This window comes from Saimiri boliviensis, chromosome 1 (assembly GCF_048565385.1).
Source record: "Saimiri boliviensis isolate mSaiBol1 chromosome 1, mSaiBol1.pri, whole genome shotgun sequence".
In the NCBI taxonomy this organism is placed as follows: domain Eukaryota; kingdom Metazoa; phylum Chordata; class Mammalia; order Primates; family Cebidae; genus Saimiri; species Saimiri boliviensis.
This window is the reverse complement of record NC_133449.1, coordinates 51542029-51565258: the sequence shown is the minus strand read 5'-3', so window position 1 is coordinate 51565258 and position 23230 is coordinate 51542029. Positions and strand designations below refer to the sequence as shown.

Genomic DNA, 23230 nt, shown 5'->3' with positions numbered 1-23230 from the left:
GGATACTGTTTAAAGAGGATGCTACAAATGTTTATTCATTAAAGCCACTTATAACAGCAACAGTACCATCCCATTTTAAAAAGAAAGACATACTTTACATGTATGTATAGAAAGTAATCAGGAAAAATGTACACCATATTAACAGGTGAAGGAATTATGAGTGGTTCGTATTTCCTTATCTACTTAAGTTTTTTTCTCTTTAATGGTGGCAGGCATTGCTTGTATAATACGGTAAGCAAGGACATTGTTTGGGACAGCAGCTTGGGCTCTCAGCCTCCTTAAGAGAGTAGAGTCAGGTCTGCCTCATCCGCGCATCTGGTCGTTGAGCAGAGGCCAGGGCTGTGTGAGCAGCTCTCCAACAATTGTCTTTACAAAGTGTAAAGAGTCATCAGTGATCCCAACAGCATGTTTGAATCTGGTATCTCAAATTTAGAGATTCAAGAGGGCCTTAGTTTAACCTCACTGATGCTCAGACTCTATGTGTAAAGGAGTGGCCTCTCCTCTTTCATGGGCCCTTCTGCAAGGCAAGGGCTGAGACAGCAATTCTGCCTCCACATAGCGGTTTCACAGAGATTTTCTTTAGCGACCCAGGGATTCATTTTCCAGGGTGAAGATCAGCCTTCACTTTATTTTAGATCTATACAATTTTAGGCTTTATTATATATATTTAAAAAGTTTGATATTGTTCACCTACATTACAGAACTCTGCCAAAGGCAGTTCTCTTCTTTAATTCATTGCCTCCTCGAGGCTCTGGGCACAGTATCCCAGGTTATCCAGAAGTTCTTGTTTCCTTGAAGTTGGAGACTCAAGCACTTCACCCTGAGACAGGGGGGCCTCCGAAAGCAAGCCCTGAACGGTGTGAAGGAAAGAGTCCTGAGCTGGGAAGCAAGGTCCCTCCAGCTCCCGCTCCAACCCTGGCTTGCTGCGTGCCGCTGATCAAATTGTCTCTGGGCGTCAGCCTCCTCCTTTGTAAAATGGGCGGAGAGGAGGTTGAGATGGCTGGGTGCCTCCCGCTCTTGTCAGCACGATTCTGAGAACAGGCTCCGCGGGCGGCTCTGGCCTGCCCCTTTCCACCCGCTACCCCAATGTGCGCCCAAAAGTATTTTGAGCCTTGTGGTGTACTGTAGATTTTACCTAGTTTTGTTTCCCGTCAAACACATAAAGAAAAAGTATTCTTTCTCACCTCACCCCCACTAAAATAATAATCACGAGAATGAATACATAGGGAGGAAGACTGGACAAAATGAAAGGGAAGGACTTGCTCTCTCAACAGGCAAGATCTCAGTGTGAAGTAACGTAGTGGCTGTCGCACAGGGTTAGACGTATCTCTCCGAAGGGCTGGGCTTGCCTCCAGACTTGACCGCAGGCCTGAAAGAGAGGAAAGCCACCATCGTCGTAGCGAGAACTCCATCCGTGCAACATCCATGCATGTCCCGCCTCCCAAACCCCCAGCCTCTGAAAGATCTGAGAACCTGCCCCTGGGGCCCCAGCATGGGACTAGGGGAACGACCTCAGCAGAGCACCCTGCCGAGTGCCTCACGTGCACATCTCATGTCATCCTCACAGCAGCCTTGGGGTGGGCTCTGAGCTTGAGAAGTTAAACTTGCCTAAGCTCACACATCTAGGGGGTGGCTGAGCCAGGATCTAAAGGGAGTTAGTCTAGCTTCCTGGAGCCCTTGTCAGGGTCTCCACAGAGGTCTGAGAGTAAGGCTGATAATCAAAGTCATTCGCTGACCTGAGTCTCAGCCCTCGAGGATCACAGGGATCGAAGAGGATGTCAGCAAATCACCACCATCAGCCAAATGAAGTTACGCTAAAAACGTGTGTTAATTCAGCACCAGGCTAGCACCTCCTAAATATGCTAATTCATCATGAGTGTCATGTCTGCACTCTTAGCCCTCTAAAGCCTCTCCGTTGAAGCTGAGCTGCCCGCCGTCATCATTAAGTATATTAACTCGGGTGGTGAAATTTCCCCAGATGTGTTTAATCTGTATAGCTTTGTATTTTAAGGCAGAATTTTATTCTCAGTTATTCATCTCAAAATGAGAGTTTTCAGAAAAGATAGAGAAAAGGGATGATTCTCCTGCAAAAGTTCCCAAGTGCACCCCGAATAATAAAAATGCTAAAAAACTTTCTCCTTTTTTGTGTATGTGATGGAATCGTGCTCTGTTACCCAGGCTGGAGTGCCGTGGCACGATTTCAGCTCACTGAATCTGCCTCCCGGGTTCAAGTGATTCTCCTGCCTCAACATCCTGAGTAGTTGGGATTACAGGCACGCGCCACAACATCCAGATGATTTTTAAAGAGTCTTTATTTCCGTGGTACATCACCTATAACATATGCATTGGAAATTCATTGCATTTCCATTGTTAAAAATAACAATGTGTGAAGTCCTGAACTTGGATTCCCTCAGAAAAATGTAAAGGAGTATAAAATGCAAACTCCAGGTACAAAATGTAAACTATTTCATCTACTGGAAAGAACTGGTGTACATAGTCGGTTATCCTTAACACTTCAGCCTGCAACCACGGGAAGGTGTCTGAGCCTTGGCTGGAATTTGCGGCTCCACTACTTGCAGGCAGTATGGCTTTGGACAAATCACGAAGTGTTCTGAGCCTGGGTCCTTATCTGTAAAATGGAGGTGATCATAACTACTTTAAAGGTTGTTATAAAACTTAAAAAAAATATCTATAGGCCGGGCGCGGTGGCTCAAGCCTGTAATCCCAGCACTTTGGGAGGCCGAGGCGGGTGGATCACGAGGTCAAGAGATCGAGACCAGCCTGGTCAACATGGTGAAACCCCGTCTATACTAAAAATACAAAAAATTAGCTGGGCATGGTGGCACGTGCCTGTAATCCCAGCTACTCAGGAGGCTGAGGCAGGAGAATTGCCTGAACCCAGGAGGCGGAGGTTGCGGTGAGCCGAGATCATGCCATTGCACTCCAGCCTGGGTAACAAGAGCGAAACTCCGTCTCAAAAAAAAAAAAAAAAAAAAAAAAAAAAAAAAAAAAAAAAAAAAAAATTCTATAAAGCAAGTAACGTGTATGGTAACTTTCATCAAATGGTTATTATTATTGATAATCTGAGTTTAATCGTGCCTTTGCCACTTTGGGTAGGTTTCCTAATCCTTGAGCCAATGAGCTGTGAGATGGGACAAGGTTGCTGTTTTATTTTTTAAGTGCCAGGCCAAATAAGATGGAGACTTACTGGAGTCACACTGCTCTCAGCACCAGCCTAACCCAGGCCTCCTTTTTCTCAAGGATGCGGGCCAGAGGCCAGCCTCAGCTCCTCTTTGCTCTTGAACGAGCTGACTCCCTGCCCCAGGACTCCACGGCCATGACCTCCCTTTGGGAAAAGTTCCCACTATTTGCTGCTGCAGAAATCAGGACCCCACCCCAGGGCTGCCCCAGGTGAGCAGGCTGAGGGTTCAAAAGAGACTCACCGGGGACATTTGCAAACACGTCTTCGGTTCCCTGGATAAGGAGAAAGAAGGGAAAAGTGAGTGCCCCCATCCACCAGTAGCCCCCAAAGACGGGGTGTTTTGCTTGTTTTATTTTGTGTTTTGGTTTTACAAAAAAAATTATTTCAGAATGATCATGGGCTGAAATTGGATGGGGCAGATAGCGAATTGCCCCTACGAATTCTCCTTCCTTTCCCCTATTTCTTTGAGGATTATAACGCTTGAAACCCAAGTAAGGATTTCTCATCCATCCTTCGTCTCAAGCATCAATTTAAAGAAAAAAAAAATGCAACTACAGACGTGAGTGAACACGAGGAACCTGTAGACCTGATCCCGCACCTCCCCTGCATGGGACCCAAAGCGGGGTGGGCGGCTCGCGGGAAGGGAACCAAGGGTGAACTGGTCGTGGTTTTGACCTAACTCTTATGGTCACTTGACCCAGGGCCACAGTGGCCCCTCCCAGCGGGCGTTTGTCCTGTGTCCCGACCTGTGCGCGAGCTGCGGGCTTCGCTGACAAACACACCCGTTGCAGCGCCTCTGGGAACAGGGCTTTACCTTCCCAAAGCCTCTCCAAGAGCGCCAGAAGGAGCAGGAAGGACTCCCTCGCGTTCTGTCTCCAGGAAAGAAGCTCCTGTACCTGTGGGGCAGCTCGGGAGTCCCAGAAATCTCTCAACCCACCGCCCGCAAGGTCTGCCTGGAGCTAGCAGCGCCGAGGGCGGGAGCTGGGTGGACTCATCCTCGCCGCGATTCCTCGGGACTTACTGTGATTGCAATAAACGGTGATGACCAGTGACAGGAGAAGGACCCCGCAGGTCCCGGCCAAGGGCACCCAGATGTAGATATCACAGGCGAAGTCCAGCCCCCTCGTGTCCACTGACGACACCAAAGACAACAACATTTAGGAGCGGGCCCAGGATCCCCCGACCCGGCCCACCGTCCCGGGCACGTCTGTTGGCCTCAGGTCTCGGTTTCCCACCACTTGGACAGCCCCCGACTCTACCTACAATATCAGGGCTGCCCCTGGCATGGGCTCTCCCCGCGGTCCGTGCCGCCCCCGCCCCGGGACCCCTCACGTCTCACCTGCGCCCCCCGCCGGGGGCCGGCAAGCCTGTGGACGCAGGGACAGGGGCTGCGACGCGGTGGTGGGCTCCGGTGTGGGTGGTCGCGGCGCTGGCGTCGTGGTGGGCTTCGCTGCAGGAGCAACAGAGCGTGGTCGGGGTCCAGGCTGGGGTTACGGACCGGCCCCTACCCAGCCTGGCCCCGGGCGCCTTTCCCCATGGGGGAGCCTCCCCCCGGGTTTTCTGGGAGAAGGGATGGCAGAGGAGACGGGATGAAGACTCGGGGATACTCGCCGACCCCTGTGCTCAGCCCTGGCTCAGCCCTGAGCACGCGGCGCCCGGGGCCAGAACGCAGGAACACGCTTCCTGGCACCCGGCCTCTCTCCTGGGCTGAACCAGCAACCCTGGAGCGCGGGTTGATTGCTGTCCGCATTTTACCCACGAGCAAACAGAGGCGCAGAGAATTTTAAGTCGTTTGCCCAGAACCGCGCAAGCATCCAAACTCGAGCCCAGATCAGCCGGACTTAAAAAGCCATCTCCAGTCCCCAGTCAGCCGCAGGTTAGCCTCAGTTTGCCCGTCTGTGAAATGGGAACAGTATCTAAGTCGCTTCCAGGTGTTCTAGGAGGCTTGAAAGCAGGGCCTCTGTGTGGAAAACAAAGTGAGGGGAACCCCAAGCCCCACGTGGAGAGGCGCCGCAGCCCGCGCCCAGACCTGGCAGGAAGACCGGCACGAAGGGGCTGAAGTACATGATGGAGTTGCTCAGGGCCGAGCAGAAATAGAAGCCCTGGTCCTCCTCGCGGAAGTCGCGCAGGGTGAGAATGAAGCTGTCCCCCATCTTCTTGCCGGAGAAGCGCTGGGCGTCCAGCCCATCGGCCACCTTGGGCTTGGTTTGGGAGATGTACAGGAGGAAGGTGGGGCTGGCGGCAGCGCCGCGCTTCTGGAAGAGCCACGAGCAGCCCGAGGACGGGTTGGACAGCAGCACCTCGCACTTCAGCTCCACCTTGTCGCCCAAGTTCCAGGTCCGATCCAGCGGCGACACCCGGAACCGGCTCGGCCTGGCAGCGTCTGCAGGCAGCAGGCAGCGAGGCTAAGTCCCGCGCCCCCCCGACAGCCCCACCCCTGCCTTCCCGGGGGTCGCAAACTCACGGAGCAGCAGGGCCAGCGGCAGGAGCAAGGCGGTCACGGGAGAGGCCATGACGCGCTCCCCAGGACGCGGCGCGGCTCGGCTCGAAGCTCGGGCGCGAGGAGAGGCGCACGGGAGCCGGTGGGGCGCAGAGCGGGGGGAGCGGGGGAGTTGCGCCCTTCGACCTGCCCAGAGACTGATTTCGCATTTGGAGGATGTGATGTCACCTGAAGCCCCCGCCGAGGAGAGTCACCCTCCTTTTCGCGGTTGTCGCCCTCCAGCCGGGTGAGGAGTTTGCGGGCCGTGAGTGGGGCCGTCGAGGTAGCCTGGCGGGGCACCTGGAGACAGCTGAAAACTGAGGGTTTGGGGATGAGGAAAAGGGCTTGGAAATAGTCCTTGGAAATGGCTGTCTTGTGAGATTGACAGAGTGGGTGAAGAGAGACCAAAGATTTCAAGAAGTGAGGGTGAGAGCAGGCAGGAAAGGAGGGGGGTGTCCCTTCCCTTGCCCTCACTTAAGGGGTCTCTTGAACTTTGGGGCTTTTTATCGGCAAAATGGACACTGAGGGCTGAAAAGGAAGAAGAGCTAGCGACCTGCCCGCTTCTCGGGAACTCGGGCAGGGCAGCCGCGGTTGTTCACCGAGGAAGGGCCCTTTCCCTTCCCCCAGAAGATTTCCATGAGGGCGGCAGCAGTTGAAGCCTTGGGTGGCGCTGCTGACCTCACCCTTCCGGGCTCTCACCCAGAGGCTAAACTCACCACACAGCCTCATTTCTTCTTGCGGCCCTTGCAAGAGCCTCCACACCAGTCTCTCTCCTGACTTGTCTTCCAGCCACGTTGTTAAAAAAAAATTATTATTCTCCCTGTAATTCCAGCACTTTGGGAGGACGAGGCAGGCAGATCACCTGAGGTCGGGAGTTCCAAACCAGCCTAACCAACATGGAGAAGCCCCGTCTCTACTAAAAATACAAAATTAGCCAGGCATGATGGCAGGTGCCTATAATCCCAGCTACGTGGGAGGCTGAGGCAGGAGAATCTCTTAAACTCGGAAGGCGGAGATTGCAGTGAGCCAAGATTGTGCCATTGCACCCCAGCCTGGGCAACAAGAGCAAAACCCCATCTCAAAAAAAAAAAAAAAATTATTATTATTCTCATAAAAGGGATCTGACAACGTCACTCCTGCAGCTTCCCATGGTCTGCATTGCTGGATGGAAACTCAACCCCAGCTTGGTTGACCAGGCCTAGGGTGTTGGCTCCTTCCAGCCTCTGCACAGCCCCCTGCCCTGCCTTTCCCATACACCTGCAGCTGCAGCTTCACAGGCTTGAAGTCATCCAGCTACTGCGCTCTGTGCTTTCATATCCTTGCACTTACAGTCCCTATCAGAACAGGGATACCGGTCTGCTTACGCCCTGGAGCCAGCTCCTGTGCTGTCTCACTTGCACCTCATTTCCTTCACCCTCAGCTCTGGGTGCTCTGCAGGGAGGTGTGGGTGACATGGGTGAATGTTTGGTGGATGTGGTTTTCCTTCTTCTATCCCTGGCACACATGTGTCGTCCTCTTCCTTTTGCTTCCGTTAAAAAAAAAAAAAAGGCTGGAGTCTCACTATTTTGCTCAGGCTGAGCTTGGGACTCCTGAGCTCCAGTGATCCTCCCGCCTCAGTCTCCTGAGTAGCTGGGACTATAGGCTCATCCTTCTTTTTTGTCTGTTGCTGTCCTGAAACCTTTCCCCAGTGGCATGCCCTCTTCCCATTTCTTCAGGGTTTCTGAGTCTTTCCACTTTGAATCCCCTAATGGCTGCACCTCACATTGCTACTACTTGATCCTAGAGGCAAGCCACCAAGCATTCTGTGTTCATGTCTGGCCCACCAACGAGTTCTCCTGGACCAGGACTGTGCCCCAGACTTCATGATGTGTCTTCCATCCCCAGAAACACAGCATGGGCTGAGCTGTGCTTGTTGAACTGTGCTCTCCTTGTCCTTGTGAGGTCCAAATTTAAGTGTTGGGTGGGATTTTTTTGTTGTTGCTGTTTTTTTTTTTTTTTTTTTTTTGAGATGGGGTCTGGTCTGTTTCCCAGGATGGAGTGCAGTGGCATGATCTCAGCTAACTGCAACCTCTACCTCCCAGGCTTAAGTGATCCTCCCACCTCAGCCTCCCAAGTAGTTGAGATCACAGGAGTGCACCACCATGCCCGGCTAAATTTTTGTATTTTTGGTAGAGATGGGGTTTCACTCATGTTGCCCAGACTGGTCTCCAGTGTCTGAGATCAAGCACTCAGCCCCGCCTTGGTCTCCCAAAGTGTTGAGATTATAGGTGTGACCCACCATATCTGGGACTGGATGGGCTTTTTTCCCCCCTAATTATTTGGATTTCAGTACCTCCTTCTAGGTTCCTCAAAGCATCCAAGATGCTTATTCTAACATGGTATATTTTATATTCAGAAAAAATTTTAATGTCTTTTAAGAGACAAGAGTGTAATATGTTCTTGAGAAAGTTCAGACAATGCAATAACAAACAGAGAGTTCCCTGTCTCAACTATCATCACTGTCATCTGCTCTCCACGGAAGACAGATAGTATCCATACATAAACAGATGTTTTATACATCATCTTAGACACATGGGATTGTATGAGGTCTACATTTTTTGCAACCTATCTTGTTTCACAGTAGGAGAACTTTCAGCAGGTATAAATCCACCCCATTCTTATAAATGGGTGCATTTTATATGGGTGTTCCATAATTTAATTCTGCTGTTAGTGGACAAATTTGGCAATTGCCCATTATTGCAATGCTATCCAGGCTGTGGTAGGTACAATGTATCTGTATCACTGAGGACTTGCACCAGTACCTGCAGCTTTTTCAAATGGAAGATGAGGGAGTTGAGGAAGAAAGCACCTTTGCATTGATGGTTAGAAGTGGCATATTGATGTATGCATGTGTGTGTGTGCATGGTATGTGGGTCCCTTGCTGTATAGACATAGTACTGTCCCTCAGCTCACATGAATGAAGGAGACAAGGAAGCAGTAAAATCCAGGCAGGCCACCAAGACATCAATCCTTGCTCTAGATGGCAGTTTGCCATTTTGCTCAGCACCACCAGCACTGTATCAGGAGTGTCAAATAGCCCTACTGGCCAAAGGCTACAATCAGGAAGGTGGTAAAGATGGCTAGACATGAAACTACACTTGCCCAGTGGTGGAAGCATTGAGGGGCCTAGAATCAACCTCCACACATTTGGATCTTGGGAACCAGGCGCCTGAGTATGATGATGGCCAGATTTTGGGGTGTACTGCTTGAAAATAGAGTAGTTCCATCTTAGTCTCCCGGAAATCAGCTTGGGGGCCTTTTAGCTCTGCGAGTTGTGGGGAAGACAAGGCAACATGTCAAACCCACCAAGGAGGCTTTGTGACCCCAATGATATTTTTCACAGAACACAGTGCATTCTTGATGTAACCACAATGACATCCGCCTTGCAGTAGGCAGAAGAACAGATGCAATTGCACAAGTTCTGGAGATACTTTCTATCGACCAGGTGTGCAGATGGCTGGGTTGGGCCTATCCGTCACTGCCAGGTAAGCTCCCACACCCCACACTGCAGCACTCACTTGGGATGGCATGAAGAAATGTGAATGACTGCATTCCTTTAAGCAAGCCCCTTATTTTAAAAAATATCCAGAGGCAAATAGGGTAAGATAGTAACCAGTTTCTGTGCTAAGTAGTAAGCAGTTTCTATGCTTATTTAAACTGGTCCATGGAAATGGAAAATTTTAATTTAGGTTGAAGACGTTTTCAAAATCCATAGCTGGGCAGAGCAGTGATAGGAATTTCATCAGGGTTCTGTGCCACTCCTCCTAAGACATGGACTGCAGGGACAGCCTGAAATCACGGCTGGGAAATTGCCTGCTGTATCCCCACTGCCAATTCAGGTCTATGGAGATGTTACTGTTCTTGGAAGGAGTTAGCTTGTCCAGGGCTAGAAACTCTGGAATTATCAGGGCTTTGTTTTATCTCAATTACAAATGCCAATCGATTTGGCCTCACTTTGGTCATCTTTATTTTCCTCCACCCTGAATTCCCCAAGTTCATCTAGGCTGCTGTCCTTATTTCCTGGACTTTTGCAGTGGTCTTTTAACTGGCCATCCCCATGTCTGCTCTGGTCTCTTCTAGTGAAAATCTCATCATGCCAGCCCTCTGCTTCAACCTGAAAGGGCTTCCTGGTGTCCCTAGGAGAATGTCAGGATCCCTAACGTTGCCTGTGAGGCCCTGCACACTTGGCTTCATAGTCTCAGTCCTCTCTCCCCATTACTTTCTTCACTTCTCCTAGGTTCAGCATCTCTCATTTCTCAAAGGGGCCCTAGTCCTTACCAATTCAGAGCCACTAAGCATGATATTCCCTCAACCGAGAATGTTCTCACCTCTGTTCTCTGCTTACCAAACTCCTCTCCCTTAAGACCCAGCTCAAGCTTCTCCTTCCTGTGGGGTTCAGCTCCTTCCTCTTGCCACTCCCAGACAGTATAGACCACATCCTTCTCTTCTCTGTGTCACCCAGACCTTGGGTATCTGCAGACTAGAGCACAATGGTTTGCCTGTCCAGCTCGACCACCAAACCCTTGGTCCCTTGAGGAAGGAGCCTTGTACCTCTCATGTTTATACCAGGGTGCCAAACAGAGGGCTTGGCACACACTTGAGTGGCACACACTCAAGAAATTCTTGCTCAGTAAAAGCTAAAGGAAGGCAGAAGTAGGGTATAGCAGACCAGAGGAGGCTGAGATAGTTCATTTCAGGTAAAGGTGGTCAGAAAAGGCTTCACACATAGTTAGGTGTGAAGATAAAGGAAGAATTAGGAAAGAAGTTGGTTAGAATGAGGCATTTGATATTTCTGATTAAGATTGGTTGACACCATGCTTTAACACACAGTAATCGTGTAGTTAAAAACAAAAGGAAGAGGAGGAAGGGGAGAAGGCAGATGTACTCAAAAGCAAGATAAACATCTTAAAGGATGTAGTTTTAGGGCAACGGCTGGAATCAGGGGTTGGCTTGCTGGGATCTGTTCTTAGCAAACCATTCTCGGGCCTGGGTCTTGAGGGTCTCTTCTTAGTGCAGAGACACCAAGAATTTGACTCTTCCAGCTAACGAAGTTTCATAGTGCTGTGGAGGAGGAGGGCAGCCAGGTTCCCCTGGGGAGGTCCCTGGCTTCCCTGTGGGGAGGCTGGAGCCAGGCTCTCTGCTTGAAACAGGGATCTGGATCTGGGTTTCTCTTGACTGAAAGAGATTCCACAGGCACCTATGTAAGGCCTAGTTCTGACTGTGGGCCATGGAAAGTCAGAAGCTACTAAAAAAGAGAGAGTAAAGAGAGGAAGAGAGAGAGTAAAGAGAGGAAGAGAGAGAGTAAAGAGAGGAAGAGAGAGAGTAAAGAGAGGAAGAGAGAGAGTAAAGAGAGGAAGAGAGAGAGTAAAGAGGAAGAGAGAGAGTAAAGAGAGGAAGAGATTTTCAAAAATTTCTATTCAAGATAATCCTGCACACACACTCAAAATTCAAAGTATATATAAGAAAGATTCAACAAGTGGAATGTGAATTCACTTCCCCAAAGATGAAAATTATTGAACAATTTGAAAAAAGTTTAAAATAAAGAGAACAACAAATGCAGAAAATGCAGAAATTAAAGAAGAACAGTTGAAGATGATAAATACTGAGCATAGTGGAAATGAACTCTCCAGGTATAAACTAGGATATACTCTAGGTTGGGCATGGCTGAAGGGATAATAGAGCATTGGGAGCTAGTATTGAGAAATTCACAGAGAATACAACACAGGGAGATGGAAACAGTTTTAAAAAGCTGTTGAGATGTATATCAGCATGGTGAAATGTTTAATAGGATTTCAGAAAGGGGAGAACAAAGGGAATGTGGAGAAGGAATACTGGAAGAAAGGATGGCTGAAAGTTTTGACAATTAAAGACAAACATTCTCAGATAAAAAATGCTCTCAGTGCCAGGTATAAAAACATACATATCTTTGCACATATCAAAGTAAATTATAAGACATAAAGAGTAAAGACAAGAGGGCATCCCAGGAAGCTAGGATGTCTGAAATACACTCAGGGGAATCCTTAGATGCAGATTGGATTGGTCAGAGAAGGTAAGAAGCTGAACTGTTATGGGGGAAAATGTACACATTTTGGTTACACCTTGCATTGACTCTCTGTCATCCCCCTCCCTTGGTGCTGACACATGCCTACTGTGAAGCTGAATTGGGTCAAAATGAAGTTGATCCAATGGTCCTGTAGAGTTGATGTTCATGGTTTCTTTGAATAAACATAGAAATTGATCTTCACAGTCTTAAAACCTGAGAAACTTACATTTGTCTTATCTAAGTTCCTTTCTAGGGAAACCAACCATCAGGCCTCCCAGATAGTAGCAACGAGCTGAAACTCACTAGACCACTTATTTTGAACAATGAGGCATCAGACTCTTCAGCTGGCATGATTGCCTAACCAACCTCCTGTTTCCTGTTGACCAACTCCTTTTCCTTACTCCTCCCTACTTCCTATTTTCCCATACATGATTACACGTCTTCCCTGCTATGTAAACTCCTTAATTTTAGTTGGTCAGAGAAATGGATTTGAGACTGATCTCCCATCTCCTTGGCTACAATACCTAACTAAACTCTTCTTCCTTGGCAATGCTTGTTGTCTCAGTGATTGGCTTTCTGTGAGGCAAGCAGAAGGACCCAGATGGATCCCCTGATGTTTTGGTAACAAAATTGTTGTAGATCTTTAGTCTCAAGAACACTAAAACAGAAGTGTTCTGCATGCAACTGGAGAGCCAGGATTTGAGTTCAGGAGAGAAGCCAGGGCTGGGGATGAAGCCTTGTGAAGAAGGTGCTAAGTTGTGAGAGTGGGTGTCATTCCAAAGGAAGGTGGTATAGAAAGAAACATACAGAAGAAGATATGGAACCTTCAGGGAAGGCTTATATTGAAGAGCAGGAAATACAATGTTGGCAAGGAATCCAGGTAGTACGGGAAATTCAGAATGGGGCTTCAGAAGGTAGAAAAACTTCACAAGGGAGGTTTGGGCTATAAGAGAGGCACAGAGAGGTCATCAAAGCCTGTGGCAGGTAGAGATTTTAAGCTCATGTCTGCCCCTGGCCCATATGAGGACATCCTATGTTTGTCGTCGGTGGATAATAAGAAGGAAAACTCACAGGAGAAAGACCAACAAGGGAGGGAGGGGACAGCATGGGGAGTTGTGGAGGGTAATCGTGGATGAAGTGATGTTAACGTCTGAACTTGATTTATTATTCACTCATTTACATATTTCTGCTATTCACTTAGAAAAAAGTTTTGAAAACATTTTAACATAGAACAATACACCAAATAATATAAAATACCCACTCCTTAAAACTTTTAAGTGTTAACATTTTGTTGTATTTCCTTCATATAAACATTATAGATAAAATTGTACCCTCCCAAGTACTCCCCCACCTGCCTTCTCACCAAATTTGGAGTTTTGTTTATTAATTATGACAGAAAGATGTTAATTTTTTAATTCTTAATTTTTTTACCTTTTCTATGGTGCTGAGACAGAAAGATGCCAAATTTCCAGTGATTGTGGATTTATCTATTTCTCCTTTTAATTCTGTCTATATTTTGTCTTCTATATTTTGAAGCTTTGTTATTAGGTGCATACACATTTAGAATTGTTGTGTCTTCTGGATGAATTGACTCTTTTAACATTGTGAAATGTCTGTCTTTACCTTTGGTAATATTTTTTTTTGAGGTTTACTTTTGTTTCATAAGGAACACAGCTTTCTAATGCTTGCCATTACCATAATGCATCTTTTTCTTTTTCTTTCTTTTTTTTTTTTAAGACAGAGTCTAGCTCTGTTACCCAGGCTGGAGCGCAGTGGTGAAATCTCCACTCACTGCAACCTGCACCTCTGGGGTTCAAGCAATTCTCTTGCCTCAGCCTCCTGAGTAGCTGTGACTATAGGTGTATGCCACCATGCCCAACTAATTTTTGTACCCTTTATAGAGATGGGGTTTCGCCATGTTGGCGAGGCTGGTCTCAAACTCCTGACCTCTGGGAATCCATCCGCCTTGGCCTCCCAAAGTGGTAAGATTACAAGCATGAACCACTGAGCCCAGCCTGCATAATATGTCTTTTTCGATCCATTTACTTTCGACTTTCCCTTCTCTGTTCTGAAATTGTTACTAGATATGTATACATGTATATGTGCACATATATATTAATGCTATATAATTTTATTTTCTGAGAGTTTCAAAATACAGAAATGTTATTATTGTATGTCTTTGAGCCATATTGATACATACAGATTTATTTTAAATGCTGTATGGTGTGTTGTCTTGTGAATGTACCACATTTTCATGTTCACTGGTTCTTGAACCTCTAGAGTGTTCATCTCTCTGCAGGTACATGGAAGCTGTTCTTAAGGATATGCATAATTTTAAGAAAATTTTTTTCCAGATTCTCAACTCCCACTGACTCTCTTTTCGTAAAATGGATCTGCCCAAGAACAAGTGCCTGTGTTTAGGCTTTGTGCTGGTTCTCCTTTCTGGCCTATTCTTTCATGATTGTTTTATATCCCACCTTAAAACTGAAAGGCAAACTTCCCACCTCTTGTTCTTTTTTTTTTTTTTTTTTGCAGAAAGGTGATTTTATTTAGGTAGCGAAAAGAGAAGGAAAGAAGAGAAAGGCTTCCACGAAGAGCGTGGAAGGGGATTCCCAAGGGGAAAATCCCGGAGGGAGCTCCCACCATGTGGGAGGGGATTCCGGAAAGGTAGAAAATCCCCCTTTTTTTTTTTTTTTTTTTGAGACGGAGTTTCACTGTTGTTACCCAGGCTGGAGTGCAATGGCGCGATCTCGGCCCACCGCCACCTCCACCTCCTGGGTTCTGGCAATTTTCCTGCCTCAGCCTCCTGAGTAGCTGGGATTACAGGCATGCACCACCATGCCCAGCTAATTTTTTGTATTTTTAGTAGAGACAGGGTTTCACCGTGTTGACCAGGATGTCTCGATCTCTTGACCTCGTGATCCACCCGCCTCGGCCTCCCAAAGTGCTGGGATTACAGGCTTGAGCCACCGCACCTGGCCCCCCTTGTTCTTTACTATGACCCGGCAGTGGGTGCATAATCCTCTGGACCACCAATAAAAAGACAAATCCAGCCAGGTGAGGTGGCTCAAGCCTGTAATCCCAGCACTTTGGGAGGCCGACTTGGGTGGATCACAAATTCAAGAAATCAAAATCATCATGGCCAACATGGTAAAACCCCGCATCTACTAAAACTACAAAAATTAGCTGGGCACGGTGGTGCACATCTGTGGTCCCAACTACTCAGGAGGTTGAGGCAGGAGAAGAATTACTTGAACCTTGGAGGTGGAGGTTGCTGTGAGCCGAGATTGCGCCACTGCACTCCAGTCTGGCAACAGAGTGAGACTCCGTCTAAAAAAAAAAAGACAAATCCAAACATTTTTCATATAATGTCCATTCATTAGAAATTGTCAAAGAATGCATTTCTCCTGAACAGAGTCCCCAGTATCCAGGTAAAGAGTCATCTGGGAGGGATGCAGGAGGTAGAGTTCCTCACCGCAGACCTCAGGGCCTCATCACTCTATCTAGTTCCCTATCACAGAGCTAGAATTCAGAGGTGAGACAGTCATTATTAGGATGCATATTAACATGTTCATTATGATTGCAAAACGATCCAGACTTTTTTTTTTTAAACAGAAAGTAGATCTGATTTGTTAATTTGTTTGACATTGAAGACCAGCTTTGTCAATAAGGCAGTATTTTAATTTTCCTTGAATCCAATGAACTAAAGCTTTTGCTCCAAGGTTTTGGTGAAAATCAAGTTGAGTGCTCAAGAAACAGATTAGAAAAAGAAAACAATTTTAACAAGTTAAAAATCTGTGGTCAGATAAAAGCATTTTGGCCAGGCATGGTGGCTCACACTTATAATCCCAGCACTTTGGGATGCCGAGGCGGGCGGATAACTAGGTCAGGAGTTTGAGACCAGCCTGGCCAACATGATGAAAGCCTGTGTCTACGAAAAATACAAAAAAAAATTTAGCTAGGTGTGGTGGCATGTGCCTGTAATCCCAGCTACTTAGGAGGCTGAGGCAGGAGAATTGCCTGAACCCAGGAGGTGAAGGTTGCAGTGAGCTGAGATCATACCACTGCACTCCAGCCTGGGTGACAGAGCAAGACTCCTTCTCAGGAAAAAAAAAAAAAAAGATAAAAATGTTTTATCGGCCGGGCTCAGTGGCTCATGCCTGTAATCTTAGCACTTTGGGAGGCTGAGGTGGGCGGATCACGAGGTCAAGAGATGGAGACCATCTTGGCCAACATGGTGAAACCCCATCTCTACTAAAATATACAAAAATTAGCTGGGCATGGTGGTGAGCACCTGTAGTCCCAGCTACTCAGGAGGCTGAGGGAGAAGTATCGCTTGAACCTGGGAGGCAGAGGTTGCAGTGAGCCAGGATCGCACCACTGCACTCCAACCTGGCTCCTGGTGACAGAGTGAGACTCTCTCTCAAAAAAAAAAAAAAAAAAAAAGTGTTTTATCAAAATATTGTGTGTGCTGGAATTTGTCTTGAAATTAAATTAAAAATATTTCTAATACTCCAACACTTACCAAGTTAATCAATTTAGGCAATTGTTTTTAGGTGAAAGAAGAATAATGTCATTGATGTCTACTTGGTAGGCTTTGGTAAAACCTAGTTTAGGGCTTCCAGAAACTGAGAAAGTGAGTAACTCTAAAGATGGTAACAAACCCACATGCAGGTCAGTGGTTCCCAAGTCGTTGCTTTTAACAAAATTGGAAGAAGGTCTTCTAGATTTGGCAACTATCCCAGGTTGAATTGTGTCCCCCCAGTTCATTTGTTGAAGTCTTATACTCTAGTACCTCTGAATGTGACCTTATTTGGAGAAAGGGTCCTTACAGAGGTAATCAAGTTCAAATGAGGCCATTAGGATGGGTCCTAATCCAATATAACTGGTGTCCTTATGGAGAGGAGCAATCAGGACACACACGGAGAACAACATCTGAAAACAGGCAGAGATGGGGTGATGCTTCTGCAAGCCAAGGAATGTCAAAGATTGCCAGCAACTGACTAGAAGCTAGGTGAGAGGCATGGAACAAATTTCTTCTCCAGGCCTCAGAAGGAACACACCCAGGTGACACCTTGATCCTGGACTTCTAGCTTCCAGAACTGTGAGGCAATAAGTTTCTTTTGTTGAAGCCACTTCGTTTGTTGTACTTTGTTAGAAGAGCCCGAGCAAACTAATACAGCAACTAATAGATCATTAAAATTAATTTTTGATGATAGATAACATTATGTTTGTTGCCTTTTTGTTTTTATTTGCTTTTTTCTCTTTTTTTTTTTTTTTTTTTTTTTTTTTTTTTTCTGGAGACAGGGCTTTGCACTCTTGCCCAGGGTGGAGTGCAGTGGAGTCACCACAGCCTCAACGTCCTAGGTTCAAGCAATCCTCCTACCTCAGTCTCCCAAGTAGCTGGGACTACAGGTGCAACACCATCATACCTAGCTAACTTTTTGTAGACATGGGGTTCACAATGTTGCCCAGGCTGGTCTTGAACTCCTGGACTCAAGACATCCATCCATCCACCTTGGCCTCCCAAAATGCTGGGATTACAGACACGAGCCACTACACCCAGCTCATGCTTTTGTCTTTTGGAAAAAAAAAGAAGAGAAAGAAAGAAAGGAAAAAGTTAAAAGATTTAGTGGTTCTGCTGTAACAAAACCAACTATTCATTTATGAAGACAAAATTTCTCAGTACTTAACATTGTATAACAAACAAAAATAAAACAAAATTAATGTTGAGCTCTGTCTCATTCTAGCAATCAAAAAATCTTGCTATTTTATGGGTTCATTAATTAATTGGACCCCGGAATTCATTTGTGAGGGGATCCATTTTGTTAAGAGCTGAATTTTCCCCCAAAATTACTTAAAAAATTTTTTTGGGGGAGATAATTGTAGATTGACATGTAGATACAAGAAAGAGTACAGAGAGATTACATACCCTTCACCCAGTTTCCCCTAACAATGGTTACTTATTTATTTATTTTTAGAGACAGAGTCTTGTTCTGTTGCCTAGGCTGGAGTGCAGTGGTGTGATCTTAGCTCACTGCAGGCAACCTCCACCTCCCAGGTTCAAGCGAGTCTCCTGCCTCAGTCTCCCAAGTAGCTGGGATTACAGGCACCCGCTACCATGCCTGGCTAATTTTTGTATTTTTAGTAGAGACAGGATTTCGTCATGTTAGCCAGGCTGGTCTCAAACTCCTGATCTCTAGTGATTTGCCTGCCTTGGCCTCCCAAAATGCTGGGATTACAGGTGTGAGCTACCATGCCTGGCCAAAGGTTACTTTTAATATTCATTAATTTTAAAGGCTTATAGTTTATTTTACGCTATAAAGGACAATTGTGCACAATTAATAGTTGCAATGATGACATAATCTAAATAAACATTTAATATTTAGAAACATGATTATAGAAATTAAAAATTCATCTCATATACTATTTTGGCAGAGAAGTATGAAATATTGATCAATATAAGGTGCACCTACTATATTAAACTTTTATGGAGGAAGTAGAATATAATTCATAAATTCATTTATTTTTATTTTTTATTTTTTTGAGACAGAGTCTCACTCTGCCACTCAGGCCAGACGGCAGTGGCATAATCTCCACTCACTGCAACCTCTGCCTCTTGGGTTCAAGTGATTCTTGTGTCTCAGCCACCTGAGGAGCTGGGATTACAGGTGTGCACCACCATGCCTGGCTAATTTTTGCATTTTAAATTTTTTTTTTTTTTTTTTTTTTGAGAGGGAGTTTCGCTCTTGTTGCCCAGGCTGGAGTGCAATGGCGCGATCTAGGCTCACCGCAACCTCCGCCTCCTGGGTTCAGGCAATTCTCCTGCCTCAGCCTCCTGAGTAGCTGGGATTACAGGCACACGCCACCATGCCCAGCTAATTTTTTTTAGTATTTTTAGTAGAGATGGGGTTTCACCATGTTGACCAGGATGGTCTCGATCTCTCGACCTCGTGATCCACCAGCCTTGGCCTCCCAAAGTGCTGGGATTACAGGCTTGAGCCACCGCGCCCGGCCTGTATTTTTAATAGAGACAGGGTTTCATCATGTTGGCCAGGTTGGTGAAACTCCTGGCCTCAAGTGATCTGCCTGCCTTGGCTTTCCAAAGTGCTGGGATTACAGGTGTGAACCACTGTGCCTGACCTAGAATTCATAAGTTTAAGGAGAAAAAGGAGTGATGAATAATTTCCAAAAGTTAAGAACTTTTTCTTATATTTTAAAAATGAGTGATGAACTTTTTCTTATATTTTAAAAATGGTTGAAATAAAACTGATATATTATTTATGTGCTATTAGAAATAATTAAAAAGAATGATGTAAAAATTTTATTTTAAAAATCAATATTCACTTTGGAAATTATATCCTTTATAGTGATGAAAAATGTTTGATGTCAAGTTAAAAGTGAGAATGTAAAGAAGTACATTCATTTTATAACAGCATTTTTGACAGTAGCTAAAATATAGAAGAAACCAAGTGTCTATTACTGAATGAATGTGGACTCTGGAATCCCTCTTCCAGGCTCGTACCCAAAGGAAACGAAATCTCCATCTCAACAAGGTATCTGTACTCATATGTTTATTGGAGCATTATTAATAATAACGAAGATATGGAGACAACCTAGACAACCTAGACAATGGACGAATGGTTAAAGAAATTGTGGCATGTATATATACAAAGGAATTCAGCCTCTAAAAAGGAGGAGCTCCTGCCATTTGCTTTAACATAGATGGACCTGGAGGACATTATGCTACATGAAATAAGCCAGACATAGAAAGAAAAATCATTGCAGGCGGGGCATAGTGGATCACACCTGTAATCCCAGCACTTTGGGAGGTTGAGGTGGGCGGATCACAAGGTCATGAGAACAAGACTATCCTGGCTAACACAGTGAAACCCTGTGTCTACTAAAAATACAAAAATTAGCCAGGCATAATGGCATGCACCTGTAGTCTCAGCTACTTGGGAGGCTGAGGCAGGATAATCACTTGAACCTGGGAGGTGGAGGTTATAGTGAGCTGAGATAACGCCACTGTACTCCAGCCTGGGTGACAAGAAGAAGACTTTGTCTCAAAAAAAAAAAAAAGAAAAAAGAAAGAAAAAATATTGCATGCTATTGCATTATTGCATGCTCTTACTTATATGTGGATTTTTTTTTTCTTTTTTTTGAGACAGAGTCTCGCTCTGTTGCCCAGGATGGAGTGCAGTGTTGTAATTTTGGCTCACTGCAACCTCCGCCTCTTGGATTCAAGTGATTCTCCTGCCTTGGCCTCCCAAGTAGCTGGAATTACAGGTGCCCACCACCACGTCCAGCTAATTGTTGTATTTTTAGTAGAGACAGGGTTTTGCCATGTTGGCCAAGCTGATCTCGAACTGCTGACCTCAGATGATCCACACACCTTGGCCTCCCAAAGTGCTGGGATTAGAGGTGTAAGCTACCGTGCCTGGCCTGTGGAATCTTTTAAAGAGGTCAAATACATAGAGGAATAAAACAGTGTTTATCAAGATTGGAGTAGGAGAGAGTAAATGGGAGATGTAGGTCAAGGAGAACAAAGTGGCAAACATATAGGATGAACAAGTCAAAGGATCTAAAGTACAACATGAAGACTATAGTTAATAATAGTATATTGTTTCAGGATTTTTGCTACAGGAGGAAATAAATGGGTGTCTAAGTGGGATGATGAATATGTCAATTTGTTTCTCTATAGTATCCATTTTACTAAATAGGTGTGTCTTATACCATTATGTTGTATATACCTTAAATATACACAGTAAGATTTATTTAAACAAACAAAATGTGGTATATACATAGAGTGGAATATTATTCAGCCTTAAAAGGGAAGTTCTGACACGATATGGATGGATCTTGAGGATATTATACTAGGTGAAGTAAACCAGTCACAAAACAACAAATACTGCATGATTCTCTTTATTTGAGGTATTTAGAGTAGTCAAAACAGTAGAGACAGAAAGTAGAATGGTGGTTGGGACAGGCTGGGGAGAGGGCGGAATGGGAGTTACTGTTAACGGTTACAGAGTTTCAGTTTTTCTAGATGAAGAGTTAGAGAAGGATGGTGGTGAAGGCTCCACAGCAGTATGCATGTCCTCGACACCACTGAACCACACACTTCAAATGTAAAATTGTTATGTGTGTTTTGCCACAATTAATTAGAATTCCTTTTTTTAGAGACAGAGTCTAGCTCTGTCAACCAGGTTGAGTGCAACTGCAACTCCTGAGCCTCCCAACTCCTGGGCTCAAGCAGTCCTCCCAAAGTGCTGGGATTGTCGGCATGAGCCACTGTTCCCTGCTAATATTTTTTTGAGCCTGAGTCTCACTCTGTCACCCAGGCTGGAGTGCAGTGGCATGATCTTGGCTCACTGCAACCTCCACCTCCTGGGCTCAAGCAATTTCCTGCCTCAGTCTCCTGAGTAGCTAGGATTACAGGCACATGCCATCATGCCTGGCTAATTTTCGTATTTGTAGTAGAGACAGTTTCCTCGTGTTGGCCAGGCTTGTCTCGAACTCCTGACCTCAGGCGATCTACTTGCTTTGGCCTTGTAAAGTGCTGGGATTACAGGTGTGAGCCACCATACCTGGCCTAAATTTTTTTTTTTTAGCGAGTGAAGGAGTCCATAGGCTTTCATACTCTAGGGTGATACAAGAATAAGAAGATATAATGACAACTGCAACTTTTTTTTCTTTCCTTTGTTGATGTACTTTTAGGCTGCTTCTGGTTTTTGCTGTTATAAGCTAATCTACAACAGACATCCTTATATACATTCCCTGGAGTCCAAGTACAAGATTTTCTTTAGGGCGTTTTCCTGGAAAAGGAATAATTTGAGGAGTATGGCAACTTTGTGAGAAATAACTGATTTGAAAGATGTGCCCATAGCTTTTGGTACATTTTAATCCAAAGTCATGGTCCAGTTCACACTCACACCAGCTGCAGAAGAGTGTTCATTTTTCCACGAGCTATTCTTGGTTTGGTCAGTCTTTTTACTTCTGCCAATCTGACAAGGTGTGATGGTATTTCATTGTTTAAACTTGCACCTCCCATATTAAGGTTGAGACTGAGCATCTGGCCCCGTGTTTGCCGGCTATTCAGCTTTCCTCTTCTGCTGATTGCCCGTTTGCTCACTGCCCTGTTTCAGTAACTTCCATACACCAAGTACTATCTCTGCCTTCCGTAACTCAAATCACTTAAAATACAAATCTGGTCGATGCTTAAGGAACTGATTTTCTTCCAGCCAATTGTGCTGCCCCTAATTCCAACAACCAAATGAGGCTTCAACTCTTTTTTTTGTTCAGAGGCCATCCTGAGTCCTGTCCTCCTCACAGCAAAGGCTCTGGCAAAACACAAACACACAGACACACACACAGAAACACGCACATGCACACACACACATACCACAAAACATCATGGGGAAAAATATACTGCGTCCAAAAAAGGCTCATTTCTTTCTTTCTCTTTCTTTTGTTCTCTCTCTCTTTTCTGTGTACGTGACAATTTGTTATCTTGAAACAGTTTGCCCAAAATAGAAACTACAAAGCCAGCGGAAATTTCTCTTTTTGCATAAGATGGTTACTTTTTTGGGGTGCTGGCCTGGGATCCATTAAATAACCTCAATTCAACCATAAAGATTTTCACTCCCACGTTATGCAAACAATGATAACCTTGCAGGTGGCAAGCCCACCGTGTGACCTTCCGAGGGGATCTGAGTGGTGGAAGCTGGAGGATGCAGTGATGGAAACATTGCAAGAGGAAAGGCGACTGTTTCCACCCACTTACCCTCAGAGCGTGAGGACTGTGCAAAGGCTCTGACTCCTGTAGCGGGTGACCCACTTCTAGGACTTTAGAAGGAGAGGTACGGACTTGGAGAGAGGAAGGGCAAGGGAAGTCCAGGGCTTGCTCCTCCTTTCCTCCTTGTCCTTGCCCTGCAGCAACTCCTTTCTTTCTCTTTTCATGGCGACAGTATGAAGAGGATTTCTTCATATGGTTTGCACCTTCCCAGTTGAGCAGGAAAAAGAGGAACAAACTGCTCCCTCCACACCTCAGACACTGAGGTCCCCTGCCCTTTGGGTGGGGCACATTGGCTTACACCTGTAATCCCAGCACTTTGGGAGGCCGTGCTGGGAGCATCACTTGAGCCCAGGAGTTGGAGACCAGCCTGGGCAACATAATGAAGCCCCATCCTCTGGCTTTCACCAGTCGAATTCCCTTGGAAAGTCATACAGGGGGGCTTGCTACCAGCAAGTTCGTCAGTATGCAAAACATAGGAGTGAAAAGCTTTATGGTAGAGTGTAGTTTGTTTCATGGATCCCAGGCCAGGACCCAAAAGAAGAATTAATCATCTTGCGCAAAAAGAAAAATTTCCACTGGTTTTTTTAGTTTCTATTTTGGGTAAACCGTTTCAAGTTAACAAACTGGAGAGACAGAAACAGAGAGGAAAATGAGCCTTTTAAAGTTGCA

At 45.7% G+C, this 23230-nt stretch overlaps 1 protein-coding gene across 2 annotated transcripts; it reads right to left on the bottom strand.

Annotated features, from left to right (window-relative positions):
• Positions 1-5848, bottom strand: CD8A (CD8 subunit alpha). 2 transcript variants are annotated; one of them, XM_003942523.4, is made up of 6 exons: positions 5667-5848; positions 5232-5585; positions 4542-4652; positions 4224-4334; positions 3444-3474; positions 1-1369 (listed from the first exon to the last, which is right to left on the bottom strand). In XM_003942523.4, exons 1-6 carry the CDS (start codon positions 5713-5715, stop codon positions 1318-1320), a joined length of 708 nt encoding a protein of 235 aa, XP_003942572.1. In that variant the 5' UTR covers positions 5716-5848; the 3' UTR covers positions 1-1317. The 2 variants fall into 2 exon arrangements, with proteins under 2 accessions (XP_003942572.1, XP_039315740.1); XM_039459806.2 differs by lacking the exon at positions 1-1369 and adding an exon at positions 1376-2629 and having other exon boundaries at positions 5667-5754.
• Between the last annotated feature and the right edge of the window lie 17382 nt (positions 5849-23230).

What these genes read in the sequence shown, in the direction of transcription:
- CD8A (XM_003942523.4), bottom strand. Translation starts at nt 5,715, where the DNA reads ATGGCCTCTCCCGTGACCGCCTTGCTCCTGCCGCTGGCCCTGCTGCTC. An exon ending in CGTGCCGGTCTTCCTGCCAG is followed by an intron (nt 4,653 to 5,231) that starts GTCTGGGCGCGG and finishes TTGCTCCTGCAG; the next exon opens with CGAAGCCCACCACGACGCCA. An exon ending in CGTGTTTGCAAATGTCCCCG is followed by an intron (nt 1,370 to 3,443) that starts GTGAGTCTCTTT and finishes CCTCTCTTTCAG; the next exon opens with GCCTGCGGTCAAGTCTGGAG.